This window comes from Giraffa tippelskirchi, chromosome 11 (assembly GCF_054371585.1).
Source record: "Giraffa tippelskirchi isolate mGirTip1 chromosome 11, T2T-mGirTip1v1.2.pri, whole genome shotgun sequence".
NCBI lineage: Eukaryota > Metazoa > Chordata > Mammalia > Artiodactyla > Giraffidae > Giraffa > Giraffa tippelskirchi.
Window position 1 is genome coordinate 124747771 of NC_137285.1, and position 23001 is coordinate 124770771.

Consider the following 23001-nt stretch of genomic DNA (forward strand, 5'->3'; position numbering starts at 1 on the left):
GGGTTCAAACCTATGTCCCCTGCAGTGGAAGTGTGAAGTCCTAACTACTAGACCGCCAGGGAAGTCCCTGATTTTTTTATAAAGAAGTTATTGCCAAGTGTAAATTTGAAGTGATCCTCTGATTGTGCTATAAAATGGAAGGGGATATTATTTAGGGCAGCTTATCTGGAAGTTTGCAATACCTAGCATTTACTCACTGTTGTAAGGGCAAGGGAATTGGCATTTGTAGGCATAGTATGCCAAGCAAATTACTTCTGTAATCTTATTTAATTATTGCTACAACCCTATGAACTAGGTGTTATTATCTTTTAATAGCTGAAGAAACAAAGACTCAGAGAGCTGAGTTAGTTTGTCCAAGGTCAAATAGGTAATAAATGACAGAGCCAACATTTAAATCCAGTACTGACTCTCATGTTTCCAAAACACTTTCCATTACATGAGACTTCTTTTTGTAGCAGTCCATCTGTAGAGGGTCATGCTCCTTACTCTTAATTCATGACGTTTTGTGTAGCATGAAAATTTAACAATCCTACTGTTGTTATTAGTATTCCATTTATCTTCAGTTTGAGGAACTTTTTGATAAGATGAACACAATACTAATATCATATTTCTGTGTAGTCATCAGTTCTATCTCATCACCATATATGATTCTCATAATTGTCTATTGATATAAGCCTGGATTGTAATCCCCATTATACATGAAGAAACTGAGTCCAAGAAGGGAAAGGGACTTGCCTAAGTAAATATTGCTAATAAGTGGCAGGGCTAAGACTTGACCCCAAGTCCAGCACTCTTTTCATTGTGGTATATAGATCTACTGAAGCTGATTATAGTGAGCATAGATTACAACAATGTTTCTCAACCTGGAGACATTTAACAATGTCTGGAGATAGTTCTAATTGTTATCACTTTGGAAGTACTACTAGCATTTGCTGGGTATAGAGGTTAGGGATGCATAGGCCAGCCCCCACAACAAGAATTATCTGTTCTAAAGGGTCAATAGTGCTGACATTAAGAAATCCTGCTGTAGAACTGGAGCAGGGGACTCCCTTGGTGGTGCAGTGGTTAAGACTCTGTGCTTCCACTGCAGGGTGCACAGGTTCAGTCTCTGGCCAGAGAACTAAGATCTCACATGCCTCACAGCATGGTCAAAATTTTTAAAAAATAAATAAGTAAAATAAAATAAAAATACAACTGGAGCAGAATTGGGTTTCATGCCTCATTTCTTCAGAAGAGATGAAATACCCAAAGTTAGCCTCCAGAGTGTACCTAGTGGTGAGCTTAATTCTTTTAGAACTGGCTATTATTTAGTAGCAGCAAATACCTGTTAATCACCAGGCTTTATTCAGAATGTTATATTAAGCATGACTAGGGATGCATAAAAGTATTAGATGTGGTCTCTCGCCTCACTGAGTGTAAAGACTTCTGGAGAAGGCGTAAGAGGATCTGGTTACTTTGCCCCTGGCTGCAGATAGACAGCCCAAGGTTGCAGGAGCAACCTGCATGCAGTAGTGGCTGCACTCAGGGATACCCTGACTGAAGTGGTGTGGCTGGCTTAAAGGAACCCTCCCAATAGCTGACTTTTCTTTCCCACAGTTATGCGATGCCCACCAAAACCATGGAGGTGTTGCAGCTTCAGGACCAAGGCAACAAAATGGTACTGGACTCAGTTCTTACCACCCATGAGCGAGTGGTTCAGGTAGGTACTCTGGAAGAAACTCGAAATGTCTCTACCTCTCCTGGTTCTTTCTTGGTTGAGCTTCGAAACTGATATCCAGTTGTCTACTGGGTTTCTCCACCAAGATGTTCAACAGGTGCCCTACACTCAGTGTATACAAGACTAATTGTAGGAGGACTGTTTTTTTTTCCCTATAATCCTCCTTACCTTTGAGCTTAATGGTTGACCCTTCTTTGTCCTTGGGTATCCATTCATTCTCCAGATTCTATGGTTTCTACCCCTAAAAACCTTTCGGATCCATCCACTTTGCTTTACACTCATGTCAATGTGATCATGTCATTTTTCCACATAGATCCCCTCAGTGGCTTCCCTTTAACTCTGTATCCATTAGCAGTCACTCCTTTTTCCCCATTCCCCTAGCTCCTGGCAACCACTAATCTACTTTCCATTTCTGTGGTTTTACCTCTTCTAGACATTTCTTCAAATGTAATTATATAATATATGGCCTTTTATATCTAGCTTCTTTCACGTAGCTAGATGTTTTCTAGGTTCATCCATGTTGTAGTAGTAGCACATATCAATACTTCATTCCTTTTTACTGCCAAGTAATATTCCAACACATGGACTTCACCCTTTTTGATCAACTCAAGAAATGTATCAGGAAGATAACCAGCAGGATGTTAAGGTAATAACACCCTAAATCTATGTTAAATTTTTAAATGATTAAAGTACTTACAATCTTGGTTCTTTAAATATTATCAGGAGTAAGTTATTTGAGCTTCATTTTATGACAGATCTAACTTGCCACCAAGGCCCATAGGATAAAGTTTGAACTCTTTTGATTAGCACCTAAGTGGCTTCATGATTCTTCTCCAGCTTTTCCTCGTCACACCTTCATTCATTCCAGCCACACATGGAACTAGTTTTAATTCCCTAGTACTGTGCTATTCCTCCACATTTTACTGAATATTATTTCCTCTGCCTTAAAAAAAAAAACCAACTCCACACTACAGTTGAATTCTCCCAATTTACCCTTGTTTTTCAAGGCTCCGACCAGATGTTACCTCTTTTGGAAGCTTTTTTTTTTTTTTAACCTCCCTGATTAAGTTAGGTAGATGTTTCTCTTCTGGGTTCTGCCAACCCCCTGCATGCCCTTCTTCCGCACATCTGATTTATCTTTGGATTCTCAGCACAGGGTCTGACGACAATCAGGTGGTGGTCTATGTGGGTAAACTTGAGCTGACTCAGAAAGTCATCCTGGACTTAACTTCTTGATCCAGTTATGACATTCGCTGCCTACAAGAGCAGATATTGGCCATGACCATCTCAGTAATCAGACAACTTGGCAGATCAGCAAGAGAAATCGAAATCCTGTGAAGTCTGAGCTCCAAAACCAGCTCTGGGTGTTAATCCTTCACCCAAAGGCCCTTAGGCTCTGCTGGAGCTGACATTTGAGCCCTTGCCCTTTCTGCCCAACCACCTAGCTTTCAGCGACTCTTTTCGAGCATCTTCTTTCCTTTTGCAGATCAGCGGTTTGAGTGCTACGTTTGCAGAGATTTTCTTGGAAATAATCCAAAGCAATCTTCCTGAAGGAGTCAAATTGTCCGTGAGGGAGGTAGGTGCTAATTTGAGAAGGGGCCCACTGGTGGGCTCAAAATATGGATAAGAAAATCTGGACTGGCTGACTTTAGAAACAGCAAAGGCATGTGGATAACTTAACCCAGATAACAATCAGGAAAGGTGTGCAGGCTGCTTTACCGTGATCATTACTCTGATTGTTGCAATATATCAGGGATGATACTTCATAGACCATGAAAGCTGAACTCGGTCAGAGCATCCTGATGTTAGGGGTATCCAATTATACCCTCAAATTTCCTCCCTTGAGGCAGCTGTATAGCAGAAAGAATATGATTTAAGATCACATACAGTGTAAGTAATCAGAACACAAATAGGGAAATGTACTAAGGCAAGGAGGAAGTCCAATTCAACTTTGAGTCCTTGATACCTAAAATAAGTCTGGTACATAGTGCGTGTGTGCATGCTGTCGCTTCAGTCATGTCCAACTCTTTGCAACACTATGGCCTGTAGCCTACCAGGCTCCTCCGTCCATGGGGATTCTTGAGGCAAGAATACTGAAGTGGGTTGCTGTGCCCTCCTCCAGGGGATCTTCCCGACCCAGGGATCGAACCCTGGTACATAGTAGCTACTCAGTAACAGTTAGTTGAATCCAAATAATTTTCTACAGAGTTGGCTGATGTATCCTTTTCTGATGCTGGGCATATTTGAGTGACTCTTTAGTAATTCCCTCTTATTTTCTTTTTCTTCTCCACAGCACACTGAAGAAGACTTCAAGGGAAGGTTCAAAGCTCGGCCAGAACTGGAAGAACTGTTAGCCAAGTTGAACTAGCACACTGCAGACCCTTTCATGCCTTTCAGCACTGGTGATATTGAGTGGCAAGGGGAAGAGCTTTCTGGGTGGCCAGAGTTGAGCAGGAGACCCTGACCCTCAACATCATAAGCACCCATCTCCACTGCCAGGAGTGTCTCCTCTCCTTGCTTACCAATTGTCACCACTTTTCTTTGAGCCAACCCTGGGTATCCTCCATCTAATAAAAAGCTGCTGCTAATGGATGTGTGTATGTATGTGAGAAGCCAGTCCATCCTTTGGAGTATCTTTAACTAAGGGATTGGATTTCTCTTTGCCTGGTGCTTTAGCACACAAGTGTGTTCCCTTTCAGAATTTCTCCAATTAAGAGTGAACTCATCCTTTAAATCAACCTGGCATGGAGTCCCTTTAATGAGGCAGACAATCATAAGTAAACTCTCCATGGATAAAAGGCACAGGGAGGGAGATTTTGTATATGAAAAAACCCTCCAGATAGAATCAGGGTCTGTTTATAAGTGAAAAAAAATTACCTTGTGGGGTAGTGAGTGACCTGTCATAAGTATGCAGGTAGATGTTACATAACTGCAAATTAGAGTTGCCTGGAATAAGTTTAAGCAAAGAATTAATGGTTGATCTTGGTCAGGTGTCAGGAAACTGCAGCCTGTGAGCCAAATCCCATCAACTGCCTATTTGCTTTTTAAAAATAATTTATTGAGGTGACATTCATGTGTCACAAAACTAACCATTTGAAAGTGAATAATCGCATGGTATTTAATACATTTGCAATGTTATGCAACCTCTAATCCAGTTCCAAAACCCTATTTCAAAACCTCATAGACAAAGGTTTATGGGAACAGAGCCCTGCTCATTCATTTATATATTGTCTGTGGCTGCTTTTATGTTGCCATGACAGAGTTGAGTCGCTGTGACAGAGACGGTTAAGCTAAAACATTTTTACATGGCCCTTTATAAAAATAGTTTGTCAAACATGGATCTAAGTCATTGGTTTTCAAACTTAGGCATGTGTCAGGATCACCTGCAAGGCTTTTAAGAACACGAATTACTGGACTCCATTCCCAGATTTTCTGATTTAGATCTTGAGCAAGGGTGCTGCTGCTGCTGGTCTGTTGCCTCTTTGAGAACCATTAGTCTTAACGGCTTCCCTGGTGGCTCAGACGGTAAAGTGTCTGCCTGCAATGTGGGAGACCTGGGTTCGATCCCTGGGTTGGGAAGATCCCCTGGAGAAGGAAATGGCAACCTACTCTAGTATTCTTGCCTGGAAAATTCCATGGACGGAGGAGCCTTGTAGGCTACAGTCCATGGGGTCGCAAAGAGTTGGACACGACTGAGCGACTTCACTTGATATGTGTGCATTCAGATGGTAACCATGTGTGAAAATGTGTGAGTGCATCTCACTCACACTTATTGAACTCTAATTATGCTCTATACTTTATACAGATTATCCTTGGGGTTGATGGTATTATTTCCAATTTTACAGGTGAAGAAACAGGTTTGGAGAGCTGAATCGACATCCTAGGGTCACACAGCTAGTAAGTGGCACACCTCTCCCCTCTGTTACCCCTACTTCTCTTGGATAACCTATACAGAGGTCTGGGAGAGCTTAGAGCATTCTTAGCATTGCATGTACTTTCCTGAAACTTTTCATAAATTTTCAGCTCTGAAGTTATTTTGGTTTCTTTGACTTGGTTTCCAAAAGCAACAAGGGGAAACTCAGAATTCTTCTCAAGCTATAACACTGGGGAAGGCTGTCAAGATAGCAGGTACCCTCAATTAAAATGCTTTTCTGAATTAAAATTGAAGGTTCAGCAGGCCTGGACTTAGAAAGGAACCCCACTGGGAGTATGAGCAGAATTTGCCAGGTGAAGACTGATATTTTGGTTGGAGAATTAATCATTGCTGAGTTTCCTTTAGGGAATATGAGAGAGCAACAGCTAATGGATGAGTGTAAAGTTGGAGGATGTGTAGTGACTTGAAGATAAGGTGAATAAACACATGTATACACACAGACGGGCTTCCCAGGTGGCACCAGTGGTAAAGAACCCACCTGCCAATGCAGGAGACATAAGAGACAAGGGTTCGATCCCTGGGTTGGGAAGATCCCCTGGAGGGCATGGCAACCCATTCCAGTATTCTTGCCTGGAGAATCCCCATGGACAGAAGAGCCTGGGGGGTCTACAGTCTATAGGGTCGCAGAGTTGGACACAACTGAAGCGACTTAGCACACATGCATACACACAGACACACAGTGCCTCCATATCACACAGGCAATGGGCAATGGGCAATGTCATGTGGGCCCCATTTAGGAACCTAGAATACAGTGGTATTTTCCAGTTGCCCACCTTTCCTCGTTAATAATTTGTGAAAGCAAGATGCAAAGTTTCACAAATCGACAAGATACTAGAGCTGAGGGACTTGGGACCCAGCCACCCTAACCTCTTTTATTCTGCAAGTGCAGGTTAGGGCCAAGGAAGGGCAGTGCTTTAGTCAAGGCGACAGGGCACCTCATCGGCAGAGCTGGGAGCAGGATTTAGATCTCTTGATTCCCAGTCCATCTCTTTCCATTACATCATGAGGGATGAGTCAGCCTTCCCTCTTAAACAGGAGGCTTCTGGGTTCTGTCACCTTGGAGCTCTTTTGTCACTGACCTAGTTAGTGATTTATCCTCTCACCAGAGCCAAAGGGCTTTTGTTGCTCGTGATTAGTCTGCCCTGAAACAGATGAAAATTACTCATCATGCCTTATCGTGGTAAAAGGGACAGATATTCTGATTGCTAGAACCTCAGAGTTAACCAAACAATTATGAGCTTCATTTGACTCTTTAGAGGGAAGTGAACTTCCCTAGAAACACATGGCAGTGAAATCAAATGGAATACAAGTCTCTGGGCTCTAGGCTGAAAATATTAATTCTTTCTCCTGCCTTCCTGAAAGAACCTATTATAAAGAAAAGAGGCAGACAAACCTGAGATATTCTTAATTTCTACATTTATTAGTTTTGAGGCCTCAGGTGAGTTATTTTAATTTCATCAAACCTCAGTTTTTTGATGTGTAAAATGGGGGTAATCCCTTTTAGGAACTTGAGATGGATATAATGTGGGCAAGCATGTGCTCAGTAAATGTTAGATTACCTTCCCATCTAAACTTCAGTGTACTTTTTTAAAAGATTATTTTTTCATTGAAGTATAATTTATATATGGTGAAACAAATATCTTAAGTGTATATCTGATCAGTTTTGAAAATGCTGTCACCTATGAAACCTATACTTTTATCAAGTTAAAGGACATTTCTACCCCCCAGAAAGTTCCCCTACATTCTTTGATAGTCATTCTTCCCAGAAACAACCAGTAATCTCATTTCTATTGCCATAGGTTAGTTTTGTCTAACTATATAAATAGCATTGAGTATATACCCTTTTGTGTCTGACTTCATTCACTTACTCTGATGTTTTCACTCATGTTGTTGCATGTAACTGTACTTCATTCCTTCAGCATACTTTTAGTTTTGGACCCAGTTAGGGTTAAAATATATATATTACTGCTGCAAAAACATGAGGGCTAGGCAGGAGAGAAGAAAGGAAAGGTCAATGGATTAGGAATCAGAGTAGCTGGGTTCTAGTTTTGGCTCTATCAATATATAATCTTTAAAATAATCTGTTCTGGTTTTCATTTTACAGATGAGTTAACTGGCCCAGGAGGGAAAGAGACTTGTCCGAGGTCACTCAGGGATAGCTCTAAGTCACTGGATTCCTGGTTCAGTACACATTGCTGAAAGTTTTAGAAATGGATTCTTATGTAGATTAGTAACTTTCAAGGACAGAATGCCCAATTTAAATGGGCAGTTTTCCTCATGAAGGCGGTAGATTCCTCAGCTTCATGTTAGTCCTTTTCTTCTGGCTGAGGATGCCTTACTCCTCCGCCATCAAGCCAGCTGTGGATTCTGCAAGGGTATTTTTTAGTTGCAGAGAAATGGAATCTGGGTATTTTGGGCATTCAGACACTGGAACAATGCTCACAGACCCCAGTCCTCACTGTTCTAGGATGTAAAGTATATTCAGGGGAGGAAAGGTCTCTGAGCACGCACTGGACATGTTTGGAGCTAGACCTGGTGACAAGGCTCTACAGGTAGAAGCAGCCAGTGTGTCCTGTACTTGTTCAATCTGTACTTTGATCTCTTTATGCCACTTTTGTCTTCAAATGTCTGATCTCCCTGGAGAATCTGAAATGATTCATTTAGTTCTCATATTCCCCTTGGAGTAACTTTCACTCTCAGACATTTCAAATTTAGAGAATCAGCTTCACGTTAAGACAGAGTAGCCAGGCTCTGCAAGACGTCCAGGCTCTGAGGAATGAAAACTCTTCAGAAGATAACTGCTAGCAAAGGAACTCCACCCCCACCCCCACCCCGCTTCCTCTGCCTGCTTCAAGTCCCTGCTGGAGCAGAGCCGGGAGCCCTACCCTTCCAAACAGTGGGGAAAGTACAGGGTTTCAACCTGGACTCCCTCCAGTTCTCCTTGGATTTCTAAAGTCAGCAGCTCAGGACTTGATCTGGCAACTTTACCTTGAGGGAGGAAAGTGGGAGGAGTATCTGATTACTCATCTAGTAGAACACTTCGCAGTGCACCTTTGTACACAGCACTGGCCACGTCCCCAGCCAAGGACCTTGCAGGGAATAGCCAAATCATGAGGCTGCCTTAGGCCTAGCCAATGGTGGCACCCAGCCAACAGGTCTCTCTGCTCATCTGTGGCACCGAGCCTCTCTGCAGAGGTAGGTATAGAGTGTACAGGGACATGCATGGACCACCCTAAACTCCAGCTCCATGGCTGTGGGCTGCAGAACTGAGAGACTAAAGGAAGGTGAAGGTGAAGTTGCTCAGTCGTGTCCGACTCTTTGCGACCCCATGGACTGTAGCCTACCAGGCTCCTCCGTCCATGGGATTCTCCAGACGAGAATACTGGAGTGGGTTGCCATTTCCTTCTCCAGGGAATCTTCCCAACCCAGGGATCGAACCTGGGTCTCCTGCATCAGAGGCAGACGCTTTAACCTCTGAGCCACCAGGGAAGCCTTGAGAGACTAAAAACACCATACTAATCTAGAACACTGTGGGCAACTTGCACTGGTTAATGTACTTTTTATGAAGCACTAAGAAAAAGCAAAGTAGTATTTACACAGTAAGTATGGTTACTTACTGTGTTAAGCACTGTGCTAGGCACAAGATCCTTATGAGAGAGTACAGTGGAGAATAACATACATAGGCTTAAGACATACTTGGAGTCTGATCTGCAATCTGCCTTTTACTTCCTCCTCTGTAAAGGGGAGTCAGTAGTGTTATGAAGATTAAATGAGGTAATGTAACTCAGGACAGTGACTAGCACACAATAGTGATGATAATAGCTAACATTTAGTGAAGGTTTACTATGTGCCAGATGCTATTTTTAAGCTCTCTATCAATATTAACTCATTCTTTCAACAACCCCATGGAGAAGATCTACACTTATTAGCTTTGATGCCTTTGAGGAAGGTATTACTAACTGCATTTTTACAGAAAAAAAAAAAACAGATCCTGAGATGTTAAGTAGTTTTCCCCAAACCATACTAACCCCAAATCTAGTAAGTGGCATAGTGGGATTGAAAGGAGCATATCATAAGGACTGAGAGTACAGACTCCAATCAGATAGCCAGAGTTAAATGCTCCATATATATTAGTTATAATAGTTCAATAAAAGCTAACAACTTTTATTACCAGATATTTACATATTCCCCTTCATTTAGTTCTCCTAGTATGTCTATTAAATAGGAATTATCCCCATTTATTATACTTAAGGAAACAGGCTTGGGTGTCAATAGAGCCCTCTTTGCCCAAACACATTCTGTGACCCTCCCGGTGTTGGCTCTCTGTTAGAATGGAATCCTTCCAAACCTGCTCCATCCACTTAGCTGGTGTGAAAGCCATTCCTCCTGCTGAGAAGGTTCTCCTACTCTTTCTGTTAGAATTCCCTGCCCCCATGACCTATTATTTGTATTGTAATCATACAAATTAATAAATAGGTATGTTTCTTTTGTAATGTTTGTATAAGCAAATAGTCCTCACTGATGGAACTTCATACCGTGACCATTTACTCACTATTAAACACAATGCTGCAATGAAAATAGTGTACGCATTTTATGTTTAAGAGGATTCCTAAAAGAGGAATTGCTTTTAAATATTTAAAATATTTGTAGATCTCACCAAATTGCCCTGAAAAAACTTTACTAACTTATGATCCCTACAATAGTGTGAATGTGTCTGTCTCCATCCCCAAGAACATTGGTCATTATACTTTTAATTTTTGTCAACAGGATGACCTAATTGTACTTGTTTTTAAAATTTGTATTTCTCTGATTATAAGTGATGTAGAATATATTTACATTTTCCTATGTTTTGGGGGCATAGTTAACTTTTTTCACTTTTCAGTTGGGCTATTTGCTTTTTCTTACTGATTTCTAGGTACATTTTTTTTTGTTTGTTTTGGCTGTCCCAAGTGGCATGCAGCATCTTAGTTCCCTGACCAGGGATCGAATCTGTGCCCCTGCAATGGAATCATGGTGTCTTAATCACTGGACCACCAGGGAAATCCCTCTAGGTACTTTTTATTTGTTGTAGATTGTAATCCTTTCTGCTATATATATTACAAACATGTAATGTTTACTTCGTCTTTAACAGTGTCAACTACCTCCCTTCTCTTTGAGATTCTTGCTGACAGATGTAGTTCACACTGCTGTGACCCACAGCACAGCACACATGGCCCAACAGATTCATTCATCCTTTTACACACATATACAGAGTCATCCCTTTCTGCTTGAAATGGGATTTTATGGTTCTTTGAACTTGAATTCCTCTTATCTTCTCCTCTTTTCTCTTTTTCTCCTTCCCAAATACCCACAGAAAGGCTCAAAGTAGTTTTAGGGCCTATTCTATTTCAGATTTGTGTTTCTAATATATATATATGCTCAAGAAATGTTTCTGATGATGATGAGAGCATATGTCCCTTTGCATTCCAGTTCTATAGCAATGGTCACCCTCTCAACTCCTTTCCCACTCCCAAATGTCAGAGACAAAATAATAGAATGGGTAATGCACTTCTATGGAAGAAAAATGGAAAGCAATGGCAACTGTTGTAAGCTGCAGTACACATCCACCTAAAAGAAGAATCATTCATTCAGCTCCAGCAAACTGCTGTTAAAGTAGGAATATAAGCTCCATGTTGACAGATTCTCCAAACTTTTCAAAAACTGAAAATCTGTATGTTATGTTAAATGTACTTTTTAAACATCAAGTCAACATTATGTATTTCTTTGGTTGGGAGCATGTTCAAATCAGACTCTGTATCTGTTAATACAACAGAGTCTGACATATGAGAGGCACTTAGTATTTGTTTTCCCATTTGCCTTCTTCCTTCCATTAGACTGACTGAAATATCCTGAACAATTGATGAAAGATAAAGTCATTTGTATCATTATCAGAAATTAGTTGTTCTAGTGTTTTGTTTCTCTCTCAAACCAGACTAAAGCAATATGAAGGGAGATATATTTGCATTACATCAGTTTCCTACATAGGGCCTGGCACATGAGGTCTCATAAACCTTGCTGGTTTTGAACCTATGACCGAATAAATGAAGAAATGATTAAGGGTAACCAATTTACCTTTAGATTGTGAATTTAAAATTAAATGTCCATGTAATCAGCACAGTACTTGGCACACTGACCCAAGATGTAGCATAGGAGAGCATCCCTTAAGCCCACTCTGTTTTACATGGCAAATACTGGCCAATATTTAATCTTGGTGACACAATATGGGTGAGGATGTGTGGGATCTCAATATGACAGCTCATTGTGGCAGTCATGTCCAAACCCATGGCTACCTGGCTCTCAGCCCCAGGCCCAAATACTATCCCCAAGTCTTACAGTTCTTGGCCCACACTTCCACTGTTCAGGATTTCTTTCTCCCATGATCTGTCTGGGTGCTAGTTTCTGCAGGGCCATCCTCTGGGGATAGATGGTTTGGGGTCTCAGCGGTGGGCGCTGCTTTGCTCTTTCCGCCTCTGCAGTTCCTCCCGTCGCCTTGCCTGTTGTTCACTCATGCAGTCCCGGAAGGCCTGCACCTGTGGCTGGCACTGCCTCCAGTCCTGGTGCTGGGCCATGCACTCCTGCACTGCATAGTGGGAAGCAGCACAGCCTGAGCGGGAGATGAGCTGGTCCAGTGGGTCCTCTTCTTCATCCTCCTTCTTCACCTGTCGGGACCATGCATGGCCTTGAGTTGACATCTTCTGGAGTCTCTAGAACATCAATGGGAGCAAGGTTAGAGTAGGGACATATTTATATATGTTCCTCTGTTATAAACAACACTGACCACGGCACTGTTATAGCCTATTTATGCCTATGTCTCCCCTTGGAGATTGTGAGCTATTTGAGGACAAATACTGGGCCTGATTCATCCTGGTACCCCCAGCAGTAGGCTTGCAAAATGGTCTGAACTGAACAGAATGAGATAAAGTATGTGAGAACGCTCAGCACAGCACTAATAAGCTCAAATGGATTCTACTAATAGAATTGGAATTAGGTGAAATGTCACATTTCTGGGGAAGCTATCTCTTTTCTCCTATTGGAGAAGCAATCTTCTTTTCTCCAATTAGCCTTATTCTATGGCTGGAGAAGAACAAAGTTTAGTACTTGAGAGAGTAACCATATATGGGTAGGGTTTGACATTTGGGAGAATGGAGAGTTGTGTGGAGAACAGAGAGCTTACAAGGTACAGGGCAAGAACTAAGTTTGTAAGGTGTGAGAATACTTAATGTGAGGTGTACTTGCCCACATTGCCTTTCCACGATCACCTGCTTCAGAGCACCCAGCACAAGGTAGCATATAGAAGGAACTTAAGAGAGGTTTGAAGATAAATGACAGCCTTTGTACAAAATTTAACCATGAGAGGCTACAAATAAGCTAAGACTCCTAATGCCTTTGCTGGGTCTCTGATTCATTTAACAAATTATCATTATCTATCATGTACCAAGGTCTATGCTAGAGTTGAGGATACAAGAGTGACCAAGACAGATACAGTTCCTGCCTTCAAAGAGTTTATAATTTAGGTAAGTTAAAAGGCTGTTTACTTGTGTACAGTGTGTATAAACAGCTAAAACTGGGAAGACAGTGGAGACTACCTAAGCCAAACAAGGGGACAAACAGGCAGGGAAGCCTTCTTGCGGAAAGTGATTTCTAAACTGAGACTTGAAAGATGAAAAGGGAAGAGCCAGAGATGTAAAGAATATTCCTGGTCAATGGAAGAGCAGGGTGGGGATTTGAGACAGAATTTGACATGAGATGAACTGAAAGCTTTACATGACTGGAGAAGAGAGTGTGAGAACAGGAAAATTAATGAAATTGATGAGTTGAGAAAGTATCTGATCATAGGAAGACCGCATGTTAAGGTGTCAAGAGGGCAATGGGGAAGTCACAAAAAGGTTTTAAGAACTCTATGAAAGTGAAAGTGTTAATCGCTCACTCCTGTCCAGACTCTTTGATACCCCATGGACTGTACCCCGCCAGGCTTCTCCGTCCATGGATTTCTCCAGGCAAGAATACTGGAGCGGATTGCCATTTCCTTCTCCAGGGGATCTTCCTGACCCAGGGATTGAACCCAGGTCTCCTGCATTACAGGCAGCTTCTTTACACTCTGAGCCACCAGGAAAGCCCAAGAACTCTAGAGTCCTACACAAAATTCATTTGCTTTGAAGGCAAGGGAGGAGGGAGAAAATGGGCTTTGAAAACAAACTTGGATTGGAAAGTTAGCTTGGTCACTGACTCACTGGGATACTTTTGAGCAAATTACACTTTACAATCTCTTGAAAAACAGAGATCAAATCTATCTCACAGGACTGAAGACTAAAAGAGATAAGGCATGTAAGGAGCCTGGCATGTCCAGAGTTCAATAAATGATAACTCCTACTAGTATACATGTTTCCTGTTTCTAAATATACTATGAGCTCTTTAAAGGCAAGGGCAAGCCTCTTTAAACATTATGGTGGAAAGAACAGTGCCTTGGATTCTAAGCCAAGAAATCCGGATTCAAATACTGGCACCTTGTTTTACTATGCACACGCCTTAGCATGCACTCTTTTTTTTTTTTAAAAGTTTTTTGGCATGTGGGATCTTAGTTCCCCTACCAGGAAGCAAACTGGTGTCCCCTACAGTGGAAGGGCAATCTTAACAACTGGACCATACAGGAAATCCCTTAGTTTCCTTCTTAAGGTAATATTTAACTCACAGAGTTACTGCAAGGAATAAGATGCTAATAAGGGACAAGTGCAGGGGCTACAAAAGGAATTAAGTAAATGCTGTCATATTCTTTCCCCACCACAACCTGGCTTCAGTCTCCCATGAGTAAAAAGTGGAAGACCCTCGCTCAGAGACCAGGGCAGGCTGGATGGTCGGCAGCTGGTTCGCGAAGGCCAGCCTGGACTAACAAGGCACTGAAAGGACGGGTAAGCAGAAAAACCCAGGCGGCCAAGTCACTTAAAACCTCCTCGACCACCTTCCGGAGAGGACGCATGCGCACTCGCGAGCCCGCGCTGTGCCCGCTAGGCTTCACCGCGTAAGATCGCGGCACACAGTGCTCACCGAACAGGCGGACAGGAGGACTCGAACGCGCGCTGCCGCACAGCAGCGTCGGTTTTGCAGGCAGTTGTAACTCTGCCGAGTTACCGAGTTACACCGTAAGGTCAGGAACCAGCCTCCTGCAGGCAGCGCGCGCGCAAAGGGGCGGGGAGAGAAAGACAATCCACCGCGTATTTTCATTAGCGGCTTTTCGGGGTAGATCCCGCCCTTCGTTCTCGACGCAGCTTCTATGGGGAATCTACTTCCGGTAGAGAGCGGAAGGGGTGGGCTGGTGGAGGCGGGTCAAGATGGCGGCACCTCTGAGGATTCAGAGCGACTGGGCCCAGGCTCTCAGGTGAATCCAGGTCAAGAACTGGGACATAGGAGGCGGGTAGCGGATGTTGCCTTTACGTTAAGGAGCTCCATCCCCGACCCAGGATGTCCATAGGGGTTGCCTCATCAACTGTTGAGGGAACCCTGGGCCTAGAAAAAGACGTCTCAAATCCACATGGTCATTGTTTTTCATTCTCGGAAGAGTTATGCTGAATCCCAGGAAACACGTATGCGTCGTGTGATGGCAGAGGCAGAATAAGATCAATGAGTTGGAGAAAGACAGGAAAACTGAGAGGCAGGAAGACTCTTGGCCAAGTAGTCATGGTCGTTTAGCAAATACTTACTGGTCCTCAGCTATTTCCAAAAGTCCCAGCAATCTGCATCACCAGGATGCTGGGCATGCATCACTAGAATGCATCAGGAGGAGTCTTGGCATGCTTCTCGACCCCTAGTGGTGTGTTAGTCATGTTGTGTATAGTCCATGGGGTCGCAGAGTCGGACACGACTGAGCGAATTTCACTTCACTTCACTTCACAGGTCTTTTCAGGTAATACCTACCATGTCCAGATTCTGACCTAGATAGATTCTCGGCGGAGTTCAGATGTGTACTAACTTAAGGGGTGGCTCCTGCTTTCAATACACTAACAGCTTAATTGGAATGCACAGCAAACCATTTATTTAGCAAATATTTATGGATCATACACTGTGCAAGTTATTTTGCTAGGCACCAGAATGACTACAGCGGTACCGTGGTGTTTAGCAGCCAAGTCGTGTCTGCCATGGACTACACCCGGCCAGGCTCTTCTGTCCTTGGGATTTCCCAGGCAAGAATACTGGAGTGGGTTGCCTTTTCCTTCTGCAACAGCAGTGCCGTGAATGGCAACTATTATACTAATAGGTTTTTAAAATGGAAACGATGGTAAAGATGAATGAAACATAGTCTCCTGCGTTTAAGAAACTTAATGCCTTACTAGGTGGGCTGAAATAAAATAAACCTTATTACTACAACACCAGATATGTAATAGGAAGAACACTGACGTTTATTGAGGACCACTTTTGAGAGAACACAAGTCCAGAATCAAGAAATAAATTGCCCAAGATTGTGCAACTAGTAAGTATTTCATGATGAAGTACTTGAGCTTCATTTAACTAACAGGTCTATGCATTAAACACAATCCATAGGTATTTCTTCAACCAATAAAATTTGTCTATGCCTGGATAAGGTATTAGACTGATTAGTGTAAGTGCTGTGGCTAAACTGGAAATTATATGTTCTTTCTCTCCTTCATCAATAACATCCATTTTGACATTGAGTGAGTCTAATTAGGTTTTTGTTTCTCTTCATAGGAAGGACGAAGGGGAGGCCTGGCTGAGCTGTCACCCCCCAGGTAATACCCTTAAATCTGTATGCCTTCCCTTTAGAGAAGGAGGGTTTACAACCCCTAGGAAAGCACTTCCTACTTTCTCCTGGCCCAGACCACTTGCACAGTGCTCAGTCTTCAGATGTTCTTGACCATTCTGTGCTGTAAAGATGTCCCTTCATCTCCTCCATTCTAGGGGAAGGGCTTCCAATTGGTGTTCCATTGGGAGCCACAGACATTTATGGAGACATTGCTGCTGCATCTTAATCAGTGTCTTTGCCATATGTTACTGTATTCTAAGCAGTTCTGTAGCTTCAGTTGTGACCTTCCTGATTATAATTACTGGGTCTAGAGCTCTAGTTCTGACCTCTCTTCATTTTCAAGCAGAGATTGAATAGTTACCTGCTAAACATTTCTGGTTAAAACTCTCACTGCCGTTTTGAGCTTATCAGATCCAAAATCTGAAGCTGAGCACTTCTGTTGTCAAACAGGTTTTCTTTCTAGATTTTCTCAGTTCTTAAGTTATCACCATCTAGACATCAGAGTGAAAAACCTGGTCACCTCACCCTACCATATATAGTTAGTTCCCAAGTCTTCCAAATTTTTCCTTTCAGTGACATTCCTGTATTATTCCCATCCATTCGTTTTCAGTTAGTGTGGTAACATTAAATTTTTTTTCCTTTTAAATTTGTGAGAAAGCTTTGTTTTGCTAATTATTTTTCATTTTCAGAGACCTTTGATGTCTCTCCATAATAAGATATTCTAGGAGAAATGGAGTTTTAAACAGTTTTCTTTTGAGGAAATTGGTGCTGCATCGAAGAAAGGTGGTAGCTGGAACTTCTCAGAATCAAGGATTTTTGTCTTATTTTTAAAGATGGGAACTAATTGTAGAGCAATTAAAATACAGGTTATACATTAAACATATTCATCTTTGTTTCATTTAAAAATGCTGTGCTTAGTCGCTCAGTTGTGTCTCACTCTTTGCAACCCCATGGACTGTAGCCTGCCAGGCTCCTCTGTGCATGGGGTTTCTCCAGGCAAGAATACTAGAGTGGATTGCCATGCCCTCCTCCAAGGGATCTTCCTGACCCAGGGACTGAACTCAGGTCTCCTGCATTGTAGGCAGATTCTTGACCATCTGAGCCACCAGGGAAGCCCTTATTTAAAAGTAAATAAATATATTTTAAAAAAGAAAAAAATATGTATAGGTTGTAGGTAGAAAAGAGGACTAACTGAAAAATCAGTGTCTTAGATGAGAAAGAGATTGAATTAAGTGTAAAAGACTAAGATGAAAGAAGGTGAGGGTAAGTGTAGATGTTGTAATAGATACATGCATTGATATGGATATAGAAATGTGAAATTTTCTTATAGCCTCAGTTTTCTTTGTGATGTTGGAGTTAGGGTCAGCTCTTAAAGAAGAGGATTTTTTGTTGTTGTTTTCCCCTGAAATAGCAGTTTTGTTGAAATAAAATGTGTGCTATCTATGTGCTAGATGTCAACCATAACATGTAGGTACTATTAGGATTCTGATTTTTTTTTTAAGATAATAACTATATTCAGATATAATTCACATACAGTAAAGTTTATCTTTTTAAAGTGTACAATTCAGTGGGTTCTAGTATATTCATAGAGTTGTATGTCTGTCAGTAATTCTACACATTTTCATCACCTCTGAAAGAAACCTTATGCCGTTTAGCAGTCTCTCCACATTCTACCCTCCTCCTAGCTTCTAGCAACCACTAATTGACTTTCTCTGTGGATTTGCCTGTTTTGGACATCTCTTATAAATAGAGTCATAATATGTGGCCTTTTGCACCTTTCATTTAACATAACATTTTCAAGGTTCATCCATTTTGTGGCATTCATATGTTTTTATGGCCAAGTAATAGTCTGTTGTAAGGACATATCACATTTTTTGTCCATTCATCAGCTGATGAACATTTGAATTGTTTCCAGTTTTTGGTTGTTATGAAGGAAGAAGGTTTTGATGATAGGCTAGTATAGTGAGAATTGGCTGCTCTGGGAACAAAAGGGGCAAAAGGACTCCAAAACTATGCAGAGTTTGAAAATTGGAAAGTTGTAGCGGTGCCGGTTTGCACAGTTGTGTCCTGTTCTGTATCTGCACTCAGCAGCCTATATGTAGAAATGTAGAAAGGTGAATGGTTAGATTAATCCCACTTTTGTTACACAGACAAGATACTGAGCCTGAGGTCATTTCAGTGACTTTGTAAATGTAGAGAGGTCATTGACAGTGCTGACAGGAGATTGGTAGAAATAATATACCCAAATGGCCAGACTTCCTAGGATAATTTGAAGCCAGGAGGGAATCATGGAAAAAGCAGAGTTCACTCAACCCTATTTTTGTGGCATCTTTCTGAACTAACATTTCATGCCACTTCCCTGCCACACCTTCTTCACTAGATCTTCTTTAGTCCAAACTTCTACCCTAGATTGTGAGTTACTCCATTAATATCTTTCAGTGACTGAACTACCAAATTAATTGATGCCTCCTCCTCCCTTGTTCCTGTGTGGCTGTTCTTTATTCTTGACATGCCCTTCCCTGACACGGAGTTTCCTTTCCCTTGTGCTCACTCAGTCGTGTCCAGCTCTTTTTGACTCCATGAACTGTAGCCCACCAGGCTTCTCTTTCCATGAGATTTTCCAGGCAAGAATACTGGAGTGGGTTGCCGTTTCGTTCCCCACTCGTTTCCCTTATTTTCTGCCTAGTCATATCTTTCAAGATCCTACTTAAGTCCCACCCTCTCTAGGAAGCTCTCCTACTCTGCATGAATGATTTTTGCATGATGATTTTTACTTCCCTTTTACTCCTAGAATTTAAGTTTGGTGTACCAGTTATTTACTGAATAATTTGAGCACTTTGCTAGTTTTCTGAACTCAAGGACTTCATATTCTGGTGGGAAGCCCAGAAATGTAAACAACATATTATGGGCTGTTTCAGAACAACATATATATATATATAGTGCAGAAGAAGAATGGAAGAGAACATTTTAATATTTACATGCAGGATAATATCTTATTTAGCCCATATTACTGCAAAAGCAGTGTCCTGCTTAAGCAGATTTCCCAGTTATTGAAGCTTAACTCTTTAGTCTGTGTTAATAGGTCTGTACTGTGGATAAATGCATATGTTCATGTTGATCTTCATCTTTCATCTTGGCAGTAAAACTGAGGTTGAGATTACTCTAGTAGCTTTACAAATACTATATTATATCTCAAAATCTTTGTTCCTGGCTTTTAGCCCTTGAGTATATTTCTTCCAAATTAGGTTCATCTAGGCTATTTTTCTTTCTACTCACCTCACTACTAACCCAAGTACCTGCTTTTCTTTCATGAGATAGTTTCCTCCTATATATACAGATGCCTGAATTGGGCCTTCAAGGAGAAATATGTTTAATTCTTCTTATTTTTTGAAACATGCATCTTTGTCTATATAGGGAAACCAACTTTGTATGGCAGCCTAACTTGTCAAGGAATTGGCCTTGATGGCATCCCAGAGGTTACAGCTTCTGAAGGATTTATTGTGAATGAAATAAACAAGGTAGGTTTTTATGTCTTCTAGATGGCATCATGTCCAAAACTATGGTAGTACCTTATATATCTACTTTAAATATTTATACTCATCTGTGTATCACTGTCATCTCCATTCCATTCTATAATAATCATAATTTTTACTGCCTTTGAATGTCAAGAGTTTTTCTTTTATACTTAGACATGGTTTTAAATGCAGACTTTCTCTTACTTCCCTTATACTAGTGCTGTTAACTAGTAAGCCACGTGTATAATTTTTTTTATTGAAGTCTAGTTGATTTACAGTGTTTTAGGTGTATAGCAAAGATATTCAGTTATGTATATATGTATAGGCATATTATATATGTATTCTTTTTCAGATTTTTTCCATTATAGGTTGTTACAAGATATTGAGTATAGTACTCTGTATTATACAATAGGTACTTTTGTTTATCTATTTTATATATAGCAGTATGTATCCATATGTGTAATTTTAAATTTTCTAGTAGCCACATATAAAAGGTAAAAAAAAAAAAATAGGTGAAATTAGTTTTAATGGTATATTTAATTTAACCCAATATATCTAAAATGTTATTTCTACCTGTAATTAATATAAAAAATTATTAGAAATAGTTTACACTTCTTTCTTCATATTCTTTTTTTTTTTGCTTATTAAGTCTTTGCATTGCTTTGTATATTTTAATTTAGAGAACATCTCAATTCAACCTCTAATTTTTTAATTGGAAATACTTGATATGTATTTAGGTTTAAAAAAATTTACAGTTGAAAACAGATGGTTCATGTACCTAAGTAGTTGCAAACATACTTAAAAAGTTTTCCAATAATTGGATCAAGTATCAGTTTTTAAATTAAACTTTAAATACGATTAGAAATTCAGTCACTCATTTGTATTAGCCACATTTCAAGTGCTCAGTAGCTTTATGTAGCTAGTACCCCATATTGTACAATATAGCATTATGTGTTTGGCCACACCTTGATGAAGACCTGTATTAATGGTACTTAATGTATTGTTTTTCTCATCGGTCTTTGAGGTGAGTAGATGGCCATCTAAGTGTTGCAGAAACTCATGATCTGACTTTCCTTTCTCATTCTGATGGCTGCAGTCAGTGTGCTCTAGTGAGATGATTCCCAAAGGGTGAAACAGCCTTTTTTTTTTTTCCTATTTTTAGTGTAATTAAGCTTTCTTAGTTATAAGATGTTTCAGGTGTACTGACAAGAATAGAGAATACTTTGTTTTTTACATAAGATTTTTAGCAAATGTTCATTTACTACTCTCTGTGCAAAATAAGCTACATGTTTTTATATATTTTTATATTTGTTTTTCATAAACAGTATTGTAGAAAGTGCCAAAAGATCTGAGTCCAAGTCTTAGTTACTGTGACATTTATTAGCTGTATAATTTTAGACAATTAACTTGGTTACCTGAGCTTCAGTTTCCTCATCTATAAAACAGAGACTGTATTCTACTTCATAGGCTGATTAGTGGGGATTGAGAATGCATATAAAAGAAACTAAGGTATTTCAAAAGTGAGTTATTGTTTTTCATAACAATCCTGTGGGATTAGCATTTTAAATTTCCATTTTGCAGATAAGCAAACAGACTAAGAGAGGTTAATTAACCCTTAATAATCAAAACTGGCTAGACTGTGTCAGAATTGAAACACATTTCTATTAACTTCAAGTATAACACCATCTTGCAAGCCTACATTTTCCCCAGGTGGTTTGCCAATATCCATTCACAGCATTGGAGAAGGCAATGGCACCCCACTCCAGTACTCTTGCCTGTAAAATCCCATGGTCGGAGGAGCCTGGTAGGCTACAGTCCATGGGGTCGCTAAGAGTCGGACACGACTGAGCTACTTCACTTTCACTTTTCCCGTTCATGCACTGGAGAAGGAAATGGCAACCCACTCCAGTATTCTTGCCTGGAGAATCCCAGGGATGGAGGAGCCTGGTGGGCTGCCGTCTGTGGGGTCGCACAGAGTCGGACACAACTGAAGCGACTTAGTAGCAGCAGTAGCATTCACAGCCTGGGTGCTGACTTCCTTTCTTCCCTTTGTACTCAGGCCCTTCCCACATCATTGCTAATTATTGCTGAATACCTGCTGGGTCAGATAGTAAGTGCTTATGGTTGAACATTCATGTTTCCTAACTACCATGAGTCACTTTGCTATTTGATGTTGCTGCATTGTCCTGTTAAAACAGATCTGTCGTTATGCTTAAAAACCTAACCCCTGAAAAGATAGAAGTTTTGACGTTTAATTTTATCTTAGTGTGGAGTATTCACTCTTCCCCTTCACACTGAATTTTGTCTGTTTTGATATTTCCCGCAGTTTTTCTTTTAAATCTTTTCATTAACAGCATGAACATTTTCTACTGCTGGAAGATAATTCAACATTTATCTTCCTTCATAGTCTGTTTATGGATTAAAGTGTGATTTGCAGGATTGATGAGCAGGAGAAAGCCACTCATTTCTTGAAATCTTTTATATAATTAACTCCAAAGAAATAAAGTCTTCTGAGAGAAAACCCAGTTCTTATAGAGGCCCGAACACTAAGCTTTTAGAGCTCCTCATGTCCTTTCTTGGTATGACTATTTAGCCAGGAAAGTTTAGCTGACACTTTAGTTTCGGGTACAGGAGACAATTCCAAATCCAGGTCAGCTCTCTTGCAGCTGTATGGGCTTTGTCATGCGGTTAGAAGCAAAAACTCATTTAATAAAAGGCTTGCAGGCAGCCAGGCATAGATACGCTGGCTAAGAAAGAATGGTCTGTATAGATAACCTAATTGTCTTTTTAAAGGAATAGAAGATCTGTAATAAGAAAATATTGATTTTCAGTGATGAGAATATTTTAACTTTGAAACTATTCTTTCTCATGAACTGTGAAGACTGTGCTTGTTGTACATAAAGAGGTTTAGAAAGTCTTGATTATTGAAGACATTTTCATTGTCCAGAAGAATTTTCAGAAACTTTTAAGTACTATTGCATAAGGGATAACAGATTAGGGTCCATTTGGTAAGAGCAGCTCCTCAGCTCTATATAGGAGATAC

At 40.7% G+C, this 23001-nt stretch overlaps 3 protein-coding genes, 1 long non-coding RNA gene and 1 other non-coding gene across 12 annotated transcripts in view; 3 read left to right on the forward strand and 2 right to left on the reverse strand.

Annotated features, from left to right (window-relative positions):
* Positions 1-4305, forward strand: part of MRPL48 (mitochondrial ribosomal protein L48) — a 47554-nt gene extending 43249 nt beyond the window's left edge. Inside the window, exons 6-8 of the mRNA XM_081539600.1 lie at positions 1597-1699; positions 3204-3293; positions 4011-4305. Of these exons, the coding sequence (XP_081395726.1) occupies positions 1597-1699; positions 3204-3293; positions 4011-4085 (268 nt within the window). The 3' untranslated portion in view covers positions 4086-4305. The remainder of the gene's footprint in view (positions 1-1596; positions 1700-3203; positions 3294-4010) is intronic.
* Positions 1-14875, reverse strand: part of COA4 (cytochrome c oxidase assembly factor 4 homolog) — a 32404-nt gene extending 17529 nt beyond the window's left edge. Inside the window, exons 1-2 of one of the 3 annotated variants that reach the window (XM_081539601.1) lie at positions 14733-14875; positions 12185-12394 (exon numbers count right to left, since the gene is read on the reverse strand). In XM_081539601.1, the coding sequence (XP_081395727.1) occupies positions 12185-12382 (198 nt within the window). In that variant the 5' untranslated portion in view covers positions 12383-12394; positions 14733-14875. Of the gene's footprint in view, positions 1-10693; positions 12395-14475; positions 14645-14732 lie in introns of those variants that run through there. The other 2 variants (XM_081539602.1, XM_081539603.1) reach the window with 2 other exon arrangements.
* Positions 5452-10229, forward strand: LOC145525802 (uncharacterized). Its single transcript, XR_014068420.1, has 2 exons — positions 5452-5614; positions 7756-10229. It is a non-coding gene; the product is annotated as an uncharacterized LOC145525802 (long non-coding RNA).
* On the reverse strand, positions 9069-9140 carry TRNAQ-CUG (transfer RNA glutamine (anticodon CUG)). Its single transcript has one exon. It is a non-coding gene; the product is annotated as a tRNA-Gln (tRNA).
* The window catches only part of PAAF1 (proteasomal ATPase associated factor 1), a 46749-nt gene continuing 38467 nt past the window's right edge, over positions 14720-23001 (forward strand). For 3 of the 6 annotated variants that reach the window (XR_014068417.1, XM_081539578.1, XM_081539577.1), the window contains exons 1-3: positions 14995-15063; positions 16389-16429; positions 19858-19961. Coding sequence is in view for 2 of the 6 variants with exons in the window: in XM_081539578.1 (XP_081395704.1) it covers positions 15017-15063; positions 16389-16429; positions 19858-19961 (192 nt within the window). In the remaining 4 variants the exon portion in view is untranslated. Of the gene's footprint in view, positions 14833-14994; positions 15074-16055; positions 16153-16388; positions 16430-19857; positions 19962-23001 lie in introns of those variants that run through there. The other 3 variants (XM_081539581.1, XM_081539580.1, XM_081539579.1) reach the window with 3 other exon arrangements.